At 33.9% G+C, this 18,101-nt stretch overlaps 1 protein-coding gene across 7 annotated transcripts in view; it reads left to right on the top strand.

The window, feature by feature from the left end:
* The window catches only part of LOC135127922 (uncharacterized protein), a 187,137-nt gene that overhangs the window by 159,647 nt on the left and 9,389 nt on the right, over positions 1 to 18,101 (top strand). For all 7 annotated transcript variants that reach the window (XM_064054620.1, XM_064054621.1, XM_064054619.1 and 4 more), the window contains 2 exons: positions 1,979 to 2,238; positions 10,688 to 10,868. In XM_064054620.1, the coding sequence (XP_063910690.1) occupies positions 1,979 to 2,238; positions 10,688 to 10,868 (441 nt within the window). The remainder of the gene's footprint in view (positions 1 to 1,978; positions 2,239 to 10,687; positions 10,869 to 18,101) is intronic.

Here is an 18,101-nt window from a genome sequence, read left to right as displayed (position 1 = left end):
AAAATTCGCATATTTCCGCTTTAAAAAACTTCAAAAATTAGTTAGTACACTTGTTGGAAAAAACTATGGCATCGCAATGGGTACCCTTATTTGTCGTTAAACAAAGGCTTCCGTCCTCTTTTTTTATTAACTATCAAACCAACTAAAATTAACCTACCTAACTCACCGAGTGTTTTCAGCATGCTTTCACTCAGTAAACCAAAACAACAGTGACGTGTCACCATCCTCTACAAAGCAAGCACCTCTCTTACTAGATACTACCAAGAAAATCCCTAGGAGAGCTATCAAGTGCCCAAAAAGAACTAAACGTGCACATGGTTGCCTATGTTTAACGATTTTCTTGATTTTTGTCAGCGCGAAATTTTAATTCAAGTGTGGTCACCACAGTGTCCTACGCCAGGTATATGACAGGTGATAGTATCATCAAGGCCAGCTACGATTTTCTGATTTTCAGTATTTTTATTTGGCAATTTATTTTTCAGATGATTTCGACTCTTTACAAAGATTTGTCGGTATTTTAGCATTATTGTGACACGTATCAACCAGAAAAGTTACTTTACTTCCAGTAAATCTCTTACCTTTGTGGTTAATCTAGAGCGAATTAATTTACAGTCTGTGTATTCCTTTGCGTATTAAAATTAATAACATTTTGGTGAAGCGCTTTTGTGAGGGTCTGAATTCTGTAAGAAACACGTATTTTTTCACTAATAAAGTAAAAAATCTCTAAAAACATTAACACATTTGTTCGAGTATAGAACTTCAATTGCTACAGTTTCAATTCTTTGTTATTAGACCCTGCTATTTTAATTTTTTAATAACATTGGAAGCCGGAGTTGTATGTTTTCACGAACAACGCTCCCACTAGAAAGAATTGCTTCCATAGGATTTTTTTTCGGCGACCAACATAATTTGTAACCGAGTCATCCTTGGAACAAAATCTTTGATGCCTTCTTAATGACTGTAGAAACTCGAAATTTTTACGTCGAAATTTCTCTGCAAGTAGAACCTGTCACTTTCCGAGACTCCGCCTGGCACTCCCAGCAACAATATAATTCTTTTCCGACTTTCTTACTACATCTACCTATGAATGCCGCCACGTCAGATTCCGAACTTGAACCACCATATTAAAAAGTGTCTATTGTTCGTCTGACACGCATGTACAAAGCAAAGGATTTGTCTTGTTCCCTTCTAAAAGTTCTTTCTTGTGAGCAACGTCAGTCCTTTTGTGCATGTGTGCGTGTTTAGTTAAAATAATGATATATGACCTGGCGGAGAAGACGTATTTCGCTCTCCATTTTCGTATTTCAGAAATAAGACGAAAGCAGTGTCAAGGTCGCAGCAGTGCTCATCTGTCTGGATTGATAGATGTGGATGTAGATGCTGAGGTTATTTTAAGCCTGCGCCAGATGTATTAGAGATAGAAATATGCATATTGTGTTACATCTAAGTGCATTTATGCACTCGAGTGTTACGTATGCTGATAAGGTAAAACTCGCTACGGACTAAATAATGTGCTGAAGTAAAGGGGGAGTGGTTTAATGAGCAAGTTTCTGCATTAATAACGCCAGAGGTAAGAAAGTTTACCTCAAGTGCTCTGTCAAGTTTTACTGTTGAGTACATTTAAATGCGGGCAACGTACTGTGCCTGGAAAGCTGGGTTAGTAGGAAATTGAAATGGAAAAATAAAGAAGGCAAAGGAAAGACATGAATCCGTGAATGTTCACCAGACTGAAAAAATCGCCAAGCAAGAAAAGAATGAAATAAATCTTTTAAGCTATGTTAAATGGACTTGCTTTGTTGACATGAATGTAAATTGTTGTGTGGTGGATTGCAATTCTTTTATTTCTTTGTAAGTCGGACGCAACGGAAGCGTTTAAATTGCTTCGAATTGGAACTTTTAAAAGTATATTGACACAGCGCTATTTTAAGATTTTACTTAGCAACCTTTCTTATCTCGGATCGTTCAACGTTTGTTCTAGGTCCTAACCAAAGACAGCGTAACTGTTTCCGTCGATGCTGTGGTCTACTATCGCGTCTCCAACGCCACTGTTTCCATTGCCAACGTGGAAAATGCCCATCATTCGACTCGACTTCTCGCTCAAACCACCCTTCGCAACATTATGGGTCAACGTCCTCTCCATGAGATTTTGAGTGAACGCGAAAGTATTTCCCAGCACATGAAGGCCCTCCTAGACGAAGCGACTGATTCCTGGGGGATCAACGTGGAACGAGTTGAAATGTGAGTCTGCTAACACACATTATTTTCCTTTTTTTGTCAAATTAATTCTTAAATTCAGTTTTGTTTTAACCTGTTTTGAGCTATCAGTTGATACTAACGACTAAGTACCATGCTCATTTATTTTTGCTTTGTGTACTCCTAATTTCGCTACCGTGACTTTACCGTCTCGTCGTGTCAGTCATTTGGATAGGTCCCAGAGGTGTGAAGCTGTCCCTGTGATTTATCCTTATAAATTTAAATTGCTCAGCTCCTAATTTCTATTGCTATGTCTAGTTAGAGCAGGTGTGGAACTCCAATGAAATTATTAAAACAAATGCCCCAGTGATACAATCTGATGCCTGTCAATGGCCTATTCACTTTCATTGCGTGAGCGGTAGGTTACCGGAACAGGATATCAAGATTACGCGTTCCAAATGTAAATACATCAAATTAGTAGGCGGCTGCTATAAACATAATAGGTTATCATCTTTCCGAGATCTCAAGATGTTATTCGGTGATTTTCGCGCTGAATTGTCGTCAATAGGTAATTTCAAACGTGAATTGGAGGAGGAGATGAACACCATAAATCAACATCCTGCAGGGACACCAAACACAAGGGTGAAATTTTGTCCTGGTATTGTTCATAATTTGTATCAGTGATTTTTGACTATAATTTTATATATTTGAAAAACAAAACATATAGTTTTAGTTTTCGAAAATAGCGCGATTTTACTAATAATATTCACTATTTGAATTAATTATTCATTACGTAAGTCCTGACTAGAATCTTGTGCTTTAATTTCGTTTTCATTGGACAAAGAAAATTCTTAAAATTATTTTCGCATTTAATTGATGGTGCATAAGTTTGCTAAAATTCTTAAAACAATTTTTTTTACATATGTTATTTTTAAAATTAATATTTCAATTAATTTCAGTGTTGCATGTATTTTGAGGGCAAAAACTCATTATTGCTTTCGTACAAAGAGTCAGTTTATGCCATGGGAGTTGGCGCCTTCTATGGGGACGGTTGCTCTGGCGCCAGCTCCTTTTCTGGAGAGGAAGCACCTAGGGTACTCCAGTCGAACAAACGGATCTCCAGGCAGCCGTGACAGAAATAATCTTCCGGTTAAAATTCCTGCCATCAGCTACAAATCTAAATATTAATAATTCTACACAAAAGAACGAATAATAAAAAGAAACGGAAACCTTGACGCGACGCGTTTATCACGAAATAACTCCTCCCTCTGGTATCTGTCTTATCGCGGTTTTGGGGCCGCCAAAATTTGTTCGTTAGAACATTGTATAAACCACAATGAAATACAAAATCAATTTCAATTCAGTTATACAAAATTTTTCTAAAGCTTCCCCAATATACCAGGTGTCTGGAAAATGGCGGATTAACTCTTCAGTACGTTATGTACGAGGGTTTCGGAAGTCCTAAATACAATAATAAAAAATTCCTTATGAATTAGATTACGAGAAAAACGTCCTTTTACACGCACCTAATGCCACCTTTTATATTTTTTAGGAGAATAACCGTAACAACCAATAGTCATTAATCGTTGTGCAGTATTATTAATAAAACAAGCCGTTATTTTTCATTAATAAATAAACTACAAAAAAACATTTAATAAGTTATTTATAAATTATAAACAAAAACAAAACCAACAAAAGAAAAATCTATTAAAGCATAACCAACTAAACACTAGAGAAGATGTTCAAAATTGCTGCCTTGTGCATATAAGTAAACTCGTAATGTTTCCAAATTTTGATTATTTTTTGTAGTTGCTAAGAAAAAACTGATTTTGGCAATCACATCCCTCAAAGAAAATAGAGGGCGGGTGGGCGGGGCTATTACCTGCTAAGATAAAAGTGATTTTGGCAAAGAGGTACCCTTTAAGAAAAGAGAGGGAGGGTGGGCGGGGCTAACACCTGCTAAGATAAGACTGATTTTAGCAAATGACGTATCCTCTAAGAAATTTAGTACCTAGAACCTCACACGGCTAGCTTGAAACATTTTTAACGCAAAAGTGCTTGCACCTCTGATTTTTTTGCGCAGTATAGTCTCGTTAAGTTGTGTAAACATTTTAGACCCAAAAAGAAAAATATCGTTAGGACCGTTTTTGAAATATTTCCAAAATATTGTTTTTTTGTATCAAAGGTCCAATTTTGAGCGTAAATATGTGAATTCGAATGTGATTTAAACGTGTAAATAAAACACAAATTTAAACATGAAGGCTATTGTATTCGCAAAGGGCACGTAACTATTTTGTAGGATAATTGGAGTTATTTGACATTTTCAATCATTTTTCGATTATTTAATTTTTGCCAATTTTAGTCTTATCTTAGCAGGTAGTAGCCCCGCCCACCCACCCTCTCTTTTTTTAGAGGATATGTCATCTGCCAAAATCAGTCTTATCGGGGCAGCTACTAGCCTTCCAAGTAAATAACGGGTGGGTGGGTGGGGCCAATACTTGTCAAGGTAAGACTGATTTTACCAAGTGATATACCTTCTACCATTCATTTTCTTAGAGGGTATATCATTGGCAAAATCAGTATTATCTTAGCAGGTACTAGCCCTCTAAGAAAATAAAGGGTGGGTGGGCGGGGCTAGTTTTGCCAAGATAAGGCTAAAATTGCCAAATAACATACCCTCTAAGAAAATAAAGGGTGGGCAGGTGGGGTCAACACTTGCCAAAATAAGACTAATTTTGCCAATTAATATACCCACTACCTTTCGTTTTCTTAGAGGGTAGGTCATTTGCCAATATCAGTCTTATATTAGCAGGTACTAACCCCGCCCACCCACCCTCTCTTTTCTTAGAAGATATGTCATCTGCCAAAATCAGTCTTATCTTGGCAGCTACTAGCCTTCCAAGTAAATGGCGGGTGGGTGGTTGGGGCCAATACTTTTCAAGATAAGACTGATTTTACCAATAATATACCCGCTACCCTTCATTTTCTTAGAGGGTAGGTCATTTGCCAATATCAGTCTTATCTTAGAGTCTGGTCAGGTGCATGAAATAAAAAATAAATTTTATAGCAAATAGTATAATAAAAAAAAATATGATTAGCTATCTTTTTTTATTATACTACTAATTTTTTCACATCCTAGAGTCCATTAGTTTCCACTCCCACTCGACAAAAGAACATAATTAGCCCCGCCCACTCACCCTGCCTCCTTTTCAGAGATTGATTTTATCCGATGTGAATCAAATGAATGGTCTTAAACTGAACAGAAATAAAATTAGTCGTTAGAGTAAAAAGAGGGTGGGTGGGCGGGGCTAGTATTTGCTAAGATGCGACTGATTTTGGCAAATGAGATATCTTGTAAGAAAGTAGTGGGCGGGAGGGCGGGGCTCGTATTTGAAAAGATGAGACATATTTTGGCACTTTTGACATTTTCAATCATTTTTCGATTATTTTCGTAAATTATCAAGAGCTGGTCAGGTGCATGAAATAAAAAATAAATTTTATAGCAAAAGGTATAATAAAAAAAAATATGATCATGTCTTTTTTTTAATTTCTTTACATCCTAGAGTCTATTAATCTCCACTCCCACTCGACAGAAGAACACAGTAAACAAACTTTTTTTCTATTTTTTTGATGGTCTGTTTGAAACATTTTTCTGTGTGCGCCAATGACACTAAACTGTTACAAGATTTGACATATTTTTGACACACAACAAAACGATTGAAAGCCCAGCCAACTTAACTAAACAGATCTGATTCAATGGAATTCACTAAAATATGTTTTTTTAAAAAACGGCTGTAGCGATTTTTTTCATTTTTTGTTTAAAAGGTTCACAAAACTTAAAGAAACTAAGCTACGCAAAAAAATTAGAAGTGCAAGCGCTTTTCAATTAAAAGTATTTCAAGCTAACCGTGCTCAAGATTGTTTTAAAATTACCGAACAAAGAAAAAACAGGCTCCCAAAATTAACTGAAAAACGGGTCAGTTCCCTAAAATTGTTTTAAATAATTTACAAAATATTTCCATGGGATCCCAAAATAATACATCATGGGTATCTGAGAGTCTTCCGAATTAAAATGAAACACTGCCGCACTCAAGACTTTTCCAAATTCATAAAAAATAAAACACTAAAAGCTCAACAATTTTTTCAAATTCATCCAGCAATAAAACACCAGATTCCTTTAAATTTATCCGAAAATAAAACACCAGGTAACCTAAAATTAACTGCGAACATTTTAAACATAGAGTTTTGAAAACTTTGACAATTTTTGGTACGTCAAACACTTTTAACTCGATTTTTGCCGATTTTTACCTTCGCTTTGTGGACCAATAAAATTTTATCAAATTATTACAAAAACTACACAACAATATTTTTGTACATTCTAACTGAGATGGTAATTACTAATTAAACATATTCATGGGTTAGAGAAATATGTATTATCTAAAAGTTTTATTACTAGTTATTGTGATGATGAATGTATTCTTTAGTTGTTAAACGTAGCAAAAGAACAAATTTTAAAATCATTATAACTCCACTAAAATGTGAGAAGGATTTTTACTATTTTTCCCAGACACCCGGTATTTCCGAAGAAACTATGCAGATCCATTATTGTCTCGATATTTAAACATAATTTAACAATGTAAACACAAATTCAAACCGAGTTAAACAGCCCTTTTTGAATCGATTTGTCTACCTTTAATTTTTTCGCAGATTTGAAAAAATTAAAATTTGGAAAAAATGGTGGAGGCGCCGGGATATTAAATAAAATAAAAAATTATTTGGTACTGTAAATAGTATTTGCAAGAATATGCTTAATACACCAGGAAATTAAGTAGTTTTTGTTCTTACCCTTTGAAAATAATTACTATTATTATTATTTGTATGCGTATATGTGCGAGGTCAATTAACACGATAATTGGGTATTGTAACGAAAATAAATTCATAAAGATATATTTACGGAAAAATCTAAAGAGTGAAGCATATGAAACTGGAATAGTACAGGCTTGTGAAAAATTGTTAAGGAAACAAATGGAATAAAGCGAGTACGTATGTAAGGTTACCAACTCTGAGCAGAGATAACGATAACCAATAAAACATTGACTGTGGCCAATTTAACAATGTTTTGAAAACCCAAAGAACGCCAGTCTCAGAGCGGATTGGGCAAAGTGAAGATGTGGAAGTAGAAGAGATGTTCAAGAAAATACACTGCCCCGCAAAATTAACGCAAAATTTTATTTTTTTTTTAGATAATCTTGTTCTTTTTTCCAATTTGGTCCCTAATTCGTAATTATTAAATCAAATATAGAAATTTTAAAAAATCGACAAAAAACAACAAACTAGTAATGGTTTGGAACCAAATTGCAACAAACCAAAAAATAACATCTTATTTGATAGTGCTTTAAACGTCATTCAGTTAAGACTTAATAACGTGTATTGCCCCCTCGAGCATTGATAATAGCTCGCATACTGTTAATCAGATTTCTAACTTCTTGATCAATTTCTTGCCACTCTTGCGTCAATCTAAGTCTTAGCTCTGGGAGGGTAGTAGGAGGGTACTGTAATGCTTTAATTCTTTTTCCCACTAAGTGCCATAAATGCTCGATGGGATTGAGGTCCAGACTTCGTGCAGGCCAGTTCAAACGTACGATTTCCACTTGTGCAAAATGAAATTTTAAAATTTTGCGTTAATTTTGCGGGAAGTGTATTGCAAAAACTAAAAAAAAAACGAGCTAAGAGAGATAAGAAAACATTTTAAGAATCGAAAATAGAGAATTCAGAGAACAAATGGAACTGCTTGACGAAAAACTAAAACAGAAAAATAGACGAAGTAATATTATCATTACAGGAATAACAATAAGAGAAAAGGACACGGACCAGTTAAAACTACAAATAAAAAATACACTTAGGAATAAAGCAAAAAAATGGTTAGGAAAATAAACGAGAAGTTGTGCCAAAAAGAGCGAGAAAAAAATTGAATTATGAAAAACAAACGCAAACTGAAACATTGGAGATTATAGACCGAAAGGGAAAAATGTTAAAATAGGGTATCAAAAAAATGCCGTCAGTCAACAACAATTAGTCCCAAACAACGCAAATGCGAGCACTTCAAAAAACGGTTAGAAGGAACTCGGACGAAAACGGGAAACTTATTGGCAATGGACGAGATACATAACTCGGAACAAAGGAAAAAAAGGAAATAAAAAAATAAGAAAATAAAAGAAATTTAAATAGGAACGTGGAATGTATGTGGAACAGCCAAGAAGACAAACTAAAATATTTTGGTCAAGGACTTAAAACGAAGCAAAATTGAATTGGTGGAGATCCAGAAAATAAAGCAGAAAGAGGAGATCACAAGGGACGTTGAAGATTATATCCTGATGGGATATATAATCTGTAGAGGAAATAAAAATGAAATACCAAATAGTCAGTAGAAGAGTGAAACGAATGTGTGGGCAAAAGAAAAAGGAATTTTTAGAACCAAAACTACAAAAGGTAGAAACCAATTTCAAAGAAAAAGATATTAGAAAATTTTAAGAAGAAGGGGTTAAAGAAGAAGGGAAAGGTACCAACCAAAAATAATTTTCATTGGAGTGGTATTAAAGTTAAAAAGAAAAGATGCCATGAGTATTTTCAAAGTATGTTTCAGAATGGAACAGGGGTAATGTAACTAGGAGACAGAGAAATTATGATTAATAGCACATATCCAGGGTGGCGGGGAAAAAGCACAAAAACAAATCATAGAAGGAATAAAAATAAAGAAAATAGAGAAAATGCAACCGAAATAAACTACAGACGAAAAAAGGGTCTGCATGTGCGAGTAAATTAATGAAAATGCAACATCTAAAAGAGACTTCGGAAGAGCAACTGGATGTCTGTATGGAAAAGAAAAATGCTAAGGTGGAAGAAACATACCAAGTATGTGGGAAACAAGGAAAAACCAAGAAGTATATGAACTGTCTGGGAAGCCTAAATTAACTAGTTAAAAGCTCAGAGAGTTAGATTAATGGGCCTCATACTGAAAATAAACAAAGAAATGATGATTAGGAGGAAGACCTCAAGACAGTAGGACCAAAAGAATAAGAAAGGGTTGCGAAGAACAAAAAAATTTGGAAAACTACATATATTAAAAAAAAATTTGGAAGTGTAAACTTAAAAAAAGTCTTGGCCATCATGCCTGTGGGGCTTTGTAGGTATAAATGTATTATTATTAAAAATGTATGCTTATTTTCCTTGAACTAGTGGAATTTATGTGGAAAAAAGGATTTTGTATTTTTCATGATCATTTGACAAAATTGTACATACATTTATTGATAATAATTACTCTTTCTTTTATTTCAAAAACTTGTGTTCAATAAATTCAGTAAATGCTAATTGTGTATAATGGTCCATTCTAAATCTGAAAACTGTGTACACATTAAAGTTACCATTACAAAAAAATAAAAAATAGAGGATCTACTGATAAGATGTATAATTGGGAACACAACAAGACCGCAGGCAATTTAGAAGGCACGTTCCGAATGGTTTTTATTACACATTCGTGGTAATCACCACCATCCCTCCTTTTTATCTGAAAACCCAGTCCTTGAGGATTTCGGCAAGTCAGTCCTTAGGTGGATTTGTTTTTATCTAACACATTATTTCGAGCAGCACAAAATTGGTAAAATTGTAGAAATCGTGGGCTGCACTCGAGGAAATTTATTTATTTTAACTTTTATAAAAAAATATCAAGTAGATAGTGTCCAAAAGTTTCATTGGTATCATGGTGATTTTATAGAGTATGTCATTTTACGTTCTCATTAATTATTTTTGACTCGTATTAGCTATACGAACAAAAGTATAAATAAAACGTCAACGACTTTAAAAAGCTTCCTGTCTTGGATGTTCACTGTTCTATATGATAATGTGAGAGTATAAGTTTTTCAAGCTTCAGATCCCCTCAGAGCTTATTTCAGTTCGGATTTTTTCCAAGATAACTCAAATCGAAATTGTCATATTGCATTTTCGTTAGAGATCCTCCCCAGTATTGTTTCATTTCAAGCGACTGCTTGACGTTTTCATTACAAATTCAAAAGGTTTTTTAAACTGATTCACAAGAAAATCCTATTACAATTCTGGGCAGATTTGGCTAATTAAGAACGGCATGCTAATAACTACAGTGCAATTTTATTAGTAGGGACAACTTGATGGCTTCTTTACAGCTGAAAAGCTTGCAGAATTTATTATTAAACCAGTCGAATTGTAAAATCGTCCTTACATAATTTTTAAACTTTAAAAATAAAAATGGTCGACCACAATGTAGCGGCAGTTTCTTGAAACAAAAGCTGGAATAAAACCTGCAATATCTTTATTTTTGCGTCATTCACGCTCAGACAAAGACTTCCTGACTTTATCAACATTATAAATTTAATATCAGATTTTCTTTATTACATCGATCACTTTCAATTTCGCTCTACGATAAAAATTGATAGTTTCGACGTAAATTTTTCTCCTTTTGCAGCAAAGACGTGCGATTACCTATCCAGCTTCAAAGGGCCATGGCTGCTGAAGCCGAGGCTGCCCGTGAGGCTCGCGCTAAAGTAATCGCCGCCGAAGGTGAACAGAAGGCCTCCAGAGCCCTGAGGGAGGCTTCCGAAGTTATTGGAGATTCTCCGGCCGCTCTACAACTCCGTTACTTGCAGGTGAGTCGCTTTTCTAGATCGATGTGCATGGGAGAGCTAAGTTCTTAAGCTTCTTTTATTCACGCTTGAATGCTCCTAAATTGTATCATACGCAAGCACCGGCTCACTTTTGCTCTTTTCTGTATAAGCATCAATGACACTTTTTCAAAAGACACGACCTTTTAGCGTTTGAGTTGGATGGGATCGTAGAGGGTGTCTCAACTGGAACGTTGGGAATATTCGGTTTGTGGCAGATGTCGGATGTCTCAATAAAGGAACGGTGGTTTTGGAAGGCGGGGTTATTTTATTGGGACAAATGATATTTGCGTGTTATTATTATTTGGTGTTATTAGGTTGTCGGTTTCGATTGGTTAAGACATTCTGTGCAAAATAGTTTGATTGGTAATTTTAACTACACATTTGTTGAGAAGCTGATTTTTGATTTATTTCCCGTTCATTATATCTTTTTAATATTCCCTACTTCTCTTCATTACTCTAACTCACTCAAAAACATACTCTGATCTAGAGGGTGTTTAACAAACATGCGGCAAAAATTTAAGGTATACTAAATTAAACTTCCACCTTCAAGCTAACATCAATGGTGTCTATAGAAATTCAATATACCTATCTATTTTCAAAAATCAGCAGCTACTACTAAATAAATATATTTTGCACAGGATGAACCCCTCCCGGTCATAGCGTTGAACACCCTACTTAGTGCCTTGTTCCAAACCGAAAATATTGTATTTAGAAAACTAGATCCTTTAGGTTAGCCGAATAGACCCTAGTGGATAGTATTAGGGTGGGAAGTATAAGGAAGATTATATTAACACTAGTTGCTAATAACTAACCGGTTCTCCCCGCCAGCCAACATATTTTTAACAAAATAACTCATTTTATGTTTGTCACGTGAAATAATACTCCAAACTTGTTCGAAGATGTCGTCATGTCGTCTCTTCTAAGTAGACTCTCCTGTCCACTTTACACAGCATTAAAAACTTAGGCCATCAGGGTTGAGCTTAAGCCTCATTTTCATGCAAGATCACTTGGAAAACTTTGGTCGCTTCATCGTGTTAGCGCCGTGGCAAATAGGTCGGCTTTGAATGGTATTGATGGTGGCTCGGATAGAGAAGTGCGATGAATCACGATTTGCCTTTTAGGGATGACAAATGGGGCGCGGTGGCTTATTAAAGTTAAAGGGCAAGCGCTGATGGGGTGGTTTGCGTGGACGATGCTGTGTAGGCTTGGACGTAAATAATGCGATTTTTATTTCTTGGATAGGGCAGGAAGCGAACATAGAGATTTATCGGTGCGAATGATATACTTTGTAGCGGAATGTTGACAGCATTGAAAACAATAAAAGGGTGGAAATTTCTGTTTTCGTGTCTGGACTGTAGTGAAGTGATTCTCAGTACGTCGGGACACAAAAGTGGTACTAGTTGAAATGGTGAACGAATTGAGACGTTCTTTTCTTGAAAAATCGTAAATTTCATCCGGGACATTTAGTAACATCCATTCATTTGAGTCAGGCAACTGGGGCTCAGTTTAGCGGAACTAAATGCCTTCTTTCAATATAAAGCAGGATATTAGCTTCTACTCTAAAGTTCTAGTTCAACGTAAAATTTTGAATTTATTTGAATAATTAACTTAGCACCAGTAATTAACGGGGATTTTTCCTTTTTCCAATGGAAACATTGCAGATTTTTAATGGATGGGTCGTTAAGCAAATATTTCGTCAGTGCTTCGCTGGTGGAAAATGAAAACGCTGAAACTTGTCATATCTGTCAATCACATTTCAAGAAAGCCACAGTAGCGCTGAAATTAAAGTATGAGGGAAAATATTTGCGATTTTTCACATGGGATTTTTTCGCTGATAGTTACTTTAATTTATTAGCTGGAGAGTGATAATGATTGTGGTTAATGTTTCCCATCAGTGGAATTTGAATATCAGTAATGGAATAATCTTAATAATGGGAATTTTCGTGATGAAAGTGTGCACGATGTTATCTCTGACTAATGGAATACTTCAATTTTAAACAATTATAATTAGTAACTCCACTGTACTGAAATATCACCAATATGGTTTCACTAGTTAGAATTTCTTTTCTCGTTTTACTATATTTTACAACAATTTTCAGGGAGAGATAATCACGTGAAGATATTGAACCCAGCTTGACTGTTAAACATCATTAAGTCGACTTGTTATGCAACAAAAAAGAATATTTTAATTCGGTTGAGATATTTACCCAAGAAACCATAACAAAAGAGTAGGGATGCCTCAGGGTTAAATAAATTTTGTAAGGTTTCACTAAATAAAATAAACTGGTTACGAGTACCTCACAAAAAAGAAAGAACATCCAAATTTTACTGACGTCAATAAATTTAATAAAATACATTCATTCCATCAATTTCAGTTTTAGATAATTTTTGTATAAAAATACTTACTAACAAAAAAACCTTTTCAACGTGAAAGGAACGAAACAAAATTTAATAACAAGAAAGTTAAAAACTAGTTATATAGTGGGTCTCCTAATCAGTTTGACCTCATTTGACCTGAGCTAGGAGCCCCACTACTTTTTATCGAACGTTTGTCATCTCCTTGTGCTCGGTCGACCTGACGGTCGTGTTTTCTTTTGCGGTTATATAAATGTCGATTTACTCGTCGGTGATTTATTTAGTATTGTGCATTTAATTATCGTACTCTCTGTAAAGTTGAAATACGGGCATAAAATATTTGTCTCTTGCGAAGACTGCAGAACTATTCTAGCCCAACGTTCGAAGTGTAGTGGGGCTCCTAGCTCAGGTCAAATGACGTCAAACTGAGGTAGGAGCCCCACTATAACTATTTTAGAAAAGGCTTGTTGCTACGAATATTTGAATATCCTTGTGGAACTAAATTTTTTAAAAAATTTGTTGCATTCGTTGGTATGGTCAAAGCAATTTACACTGTAAAATCTACAATCTATAATACATACATGACATACGTTATACTTTATTCAAATTTCATTGTAAACCTTCTCGAAATTTCAATTATTTCACACAGCTCTGTCCCTTTTTTCATTATCATCAATTCACTGATAGCGATTGGAACGTTAATGTCCAACAATGATTGTTATAAGTGTGACAGCTCATTTTTTACTTTATTTTGTGCTGTGTTTTGTATTTTAAATTACAGTTATTACAATTTATCAAGTAAAAAATGTATACAAAGATTTTTTATGGCATAGCAGTTACATTTAACTAAAGTATATGCGGTTTATACCGGGTGATTTTTTTGATTTGTGATTTAGTTACCCAAGGATTTGAAAGAATTAGAAAGCTAGATAATGCCATGTTCACAAAAATTGAACCCTGGCTGGATTTAAAATGATTTATTTCTGATGCGTAATATATTTAATTGAATTTAGAACAATTGCTTGAAAGTTTCGATACACAAATTGACTCGACATTTCTTATTCTCAACTACTCGACTACTCTTGTATGATTCTCACTTTTAAGACTTTTAGTGTTTCTTTAAAAATAATGGTTTTTAAAGTTGGTAAAAAAATAATCTAAAGGTGTCAAATCAGGTGATCGAGGTGGGTAGATGTGGGTGTGTGTGTGTGTGGAGCTAATTAAACGATCATAAAATTCCCTTAGAAAATTCAAAATTGTTTGAGGTGGATGAGCTGTTGCGCCATCATGCTGCACTAATTTTGTGTTAGTATAATGGTGTTTCTTCAAAATAATGAGGTTTTTTGTACTCCACACTCTCACATTTTGCGAATTTACATAATTCGTTGTTTGATTAAACAAGATAAAATAAATCATTGTTTTCATAACCAAGGTGGTTTAAGTTCTTGAAATACTCATTCACAACAATAAACGAAACATATTTGTGAAAATGAAAACGAAGCACAATTTACTATGTTAAGCCACAAGATTGTCGTAAGGGACGATCTACGTAATTTGGTGACTTAATGGGCAGCGAAAACTAGATCACAAATCAGAAAAATCATAGGCTATAAAATTATCGCAAATTCACGGCCATGTTTGGTTTTCGACTATCGTTTTGATGGTTTTGTTCACCACATTTTGTTTCCGAAATCGGACTTCTAAAAAAGTGAGCTCGAAAATATTAAAAGTACACTTTTTTGGTAATTCAGTAATGAAATAATGAAATAATAGTTATCCAATGCATAATTTTCAGTTTTTATTTTAATTAAGTATCTTGTGTAATACATAATAATTACTAAAACTGTGTAAAAAAAAAAGTCAAGCTTTGAAATTTGGTGAATTTCCCCCATTTTCATCCATGTAAACTTCTTACGCTGTTTCTGCTTGATAAATAGGCAACCAATAATTTAGCTCGAGTGATAGATTTCCTATCTGGCGCAATATTTATTCCGTAAACTATTGTGGATAAAACTGTCGAGAGGAAAACTGTTCAGAAACGAGTCAAGCTAGAGACGAAACGGGAACAAAACGAATCGGAACTAAAGGGTGAACAAAAAACCCGAAACTTCTTTGAAAATGAATAATTGCCTTGACCAAATTTTAATAATAGTAAAAATGTCAAATGGATCATTCAGCGTGTGGTACTAACGACAACATCTTATGGTTTTCGCAACACTTAAATATTACACTGACCGGCAAAAAAACCGGCCACCCTGAAAAATTTCGCAAAACTAGTGATCGTTATTTTATTCAAGAACCATTCAGTATTGACACATGATGTATAAATTAGCAAAAAAAAAAGAAGACAAATAAACGCAGAATTAAATTTAATTTAACAAAATAACAGAAACAGAGCGACAATTTGAGAGACGTCTGTAAGGGTTAATGGAATTGCTTTGCGTGAAAACGTTTATTAATTGCCCAACTTATAATCGAATGACGAAAAACACTGTTTACAAGAACAGTTTCTATTTAAAAAAATATCGTACTTGGTCTGTTTCTGTTATTTTGTTAAATTAAATTTAATTCTGCGTTTATTTGTCTTCTTTTTTTTGCTAATTTGTACATCATGTATCACTAGTAAATTAATAATTTTTAAAGTGGTTTTGCGAAATTTTTCAGAGTGGTCGGTTTTTTTGCCGATCAGTCTATTTTACCTGTTTTAGTTCAGTTTGTGAGGACGACAGATTATTTGTCAAAACGTGTCGAGTATTTAGTTAATAGAAAATCGGTGTTGCGGGGATGATCATCGATTTGTGCATTCATAGGAATGTAGAAACTTACAACTTTCAAAACAATTTTTAAGTAAACTAAAAGTAACTAAAAAGACTAAGAATATATTTAAGTTGATTGCGTGTTAATTACTTTGAGAGTGATTATTATTAATGGACGATACCAGTTAAAGAGAAAAATTGGGTTTGCCAGAATGTCAAAAATGCTGCAGATGAAACGTAAAATTTTGGTAAAATTAATGAAAGTAAAGCAAAATATGGCCTCGTTTTTTAAGAAATGGAACGGCTGGCACAAACAGGAAATAATTTCAGCAGCATCATCAAAAAGATCTGCTAAGTGCAATGATAAGAAAATAATAAGAACGAGTGTCAGTACAAATTTGGATTACATTTTGAAATAAAAAAATAAACACAAGAAATAACTAGTTGGACCAATTTTGTTACTTATTTGTTTCAAGACGACTAGGGAAGTGAACAAGAATAAGGAAACAACAGTGCACAAAACATCAATTATTTAATACAGGAAGGAACAAAGGAGCTGCGAAACATGAAATCCGCAAGTATAAACGAAATTAATAATAAATCTTACAAATATGGCTTTAGGCTGCTCAATAGATTCCTTAAAATATTGAAGGAAATCATTAATGAGAAGTGAATCATAATATAATTAAAGAAGCATACAACGATTTACAAATACAGATTTTATATAAAATCATTAAAAAATAATAAATATGAAAATTTTGAACAAAACCTAGAAGTAGTTGAGCAATTTATTAATTAAGTACAACGTTCAGAAATGCTGTTAGAATGGTTACAGAAGAGAAAATCAATTTGTAAAAGTATCTTACTTAACAATACTTAGATAACTCATACATCGGGTAATTTTTTTAATTTCTGCTCTAGTTGGCCCATGACTCTTACATTTCTTTCACGAATCATATTAATTACAAATAATAGAATGTTAAAAAAATATATATACAGTGTCTCCCTGGATTGAGTTTACAAGAGGAACCAAATTTTTTATTTTGTAAAAAAGTAAAAATAAAGGAATAAAACTACATGTGCTAAAATACGTAACAAACATTAATAAATAGAATAATTTATTAAAAGAAAACAGTATTTAAAAGTTTAGGTGAAATAGTTGTTTTAAAAAATTTTATTCCTTTGACTTTTTTTTTGTAAAATAACAAATAAAAAACTTACTTACACAGAACGTCTTTCGCTTTTGGAGTACAGTCCAAAGAATTTAGCGTTTTGTAAAAATTATAAAAATTTGATTTTATGGTTTTATTTAATGATAGCGTATAACTTGCAATTAAATATCTGTGGAGTGTTAATTTGAAGAAGACTACGTTTAACATTTATAAAGTACGGCGTTCACAATGTACAGAGCACGGCATTTAAAAAATTGGGATGATTAAGTTGAAAAATAAAGGCGGATTTATAAACCACCAATGTACAAGTAAGTATTTTTTTGAAATTTAGATAAAATTTATAATACAAAATTTTGAGGTGGTATTATTACGAGTAGGGGGAATGATTAGACAAATTTTGGTCAGCGTTTTATCATCTACATGATATTCCTAAAATATACCGGGTGTCTGGAAAATGGCAGACTAACTCTTCCGTACGTTATGTACGTATGAGTATGTGATTTTGGCAAATGAAATACCCTCTAAGAAAAGAGAGGGCCGGTGGGTGGGGCTAGTCTGCTAAGATAAAACTGATTTTAGCAAATGGCGTCTCCTGAAAGAAATTTAATTAAATTATTATAAGTAAAGACACTAGAGGCTCCAAAGCACTTTCAGATTCTTTCCAAACAAGAACAATTACAATCCCAAGATTGTTTTAAATTAAAAAAAAAAACTGGGTCTCAAAAATAGGTCAGGACAGAAATTTCCAAAATTGTAACACCAAAGTCCCCCAAAATCGTTATAAATAATTTACAAAAAAAATCTGCATGGGTTCCCAAAATAATACACATGGGTACCCAAACACTGCGGCACTTAAGACTTTTTCAGATTCCTAAAAAGTAAAACTCTAAAAGCTCAAAAGATTTTTCCAGTTCATCCAACAATAAAAATCT

The sequence above is a fragment of the Zophobas morio genome, unplaced genomic scaffold, assembly GCF_036711695.1.
Source record: "Zophobas morio isolate AGI-343-1 ecotype UQ-CSIRO unplaced genomic scaffold, CSIRO_AGI_Zmor_V1 ptg000012l, whole genome shotgun sequence".
In the NCBI taxonomy this organism is placed as follows: domain Eukaryota; kingdom Metazoa; phylum Arthropoda; class Insecta; order Coleoptera; family Tenebrionidae; genus Zophobas; species Zophobas morio.
This window is presented reverse-complemented; position numbering and strand designations above follow the sequence as displayed.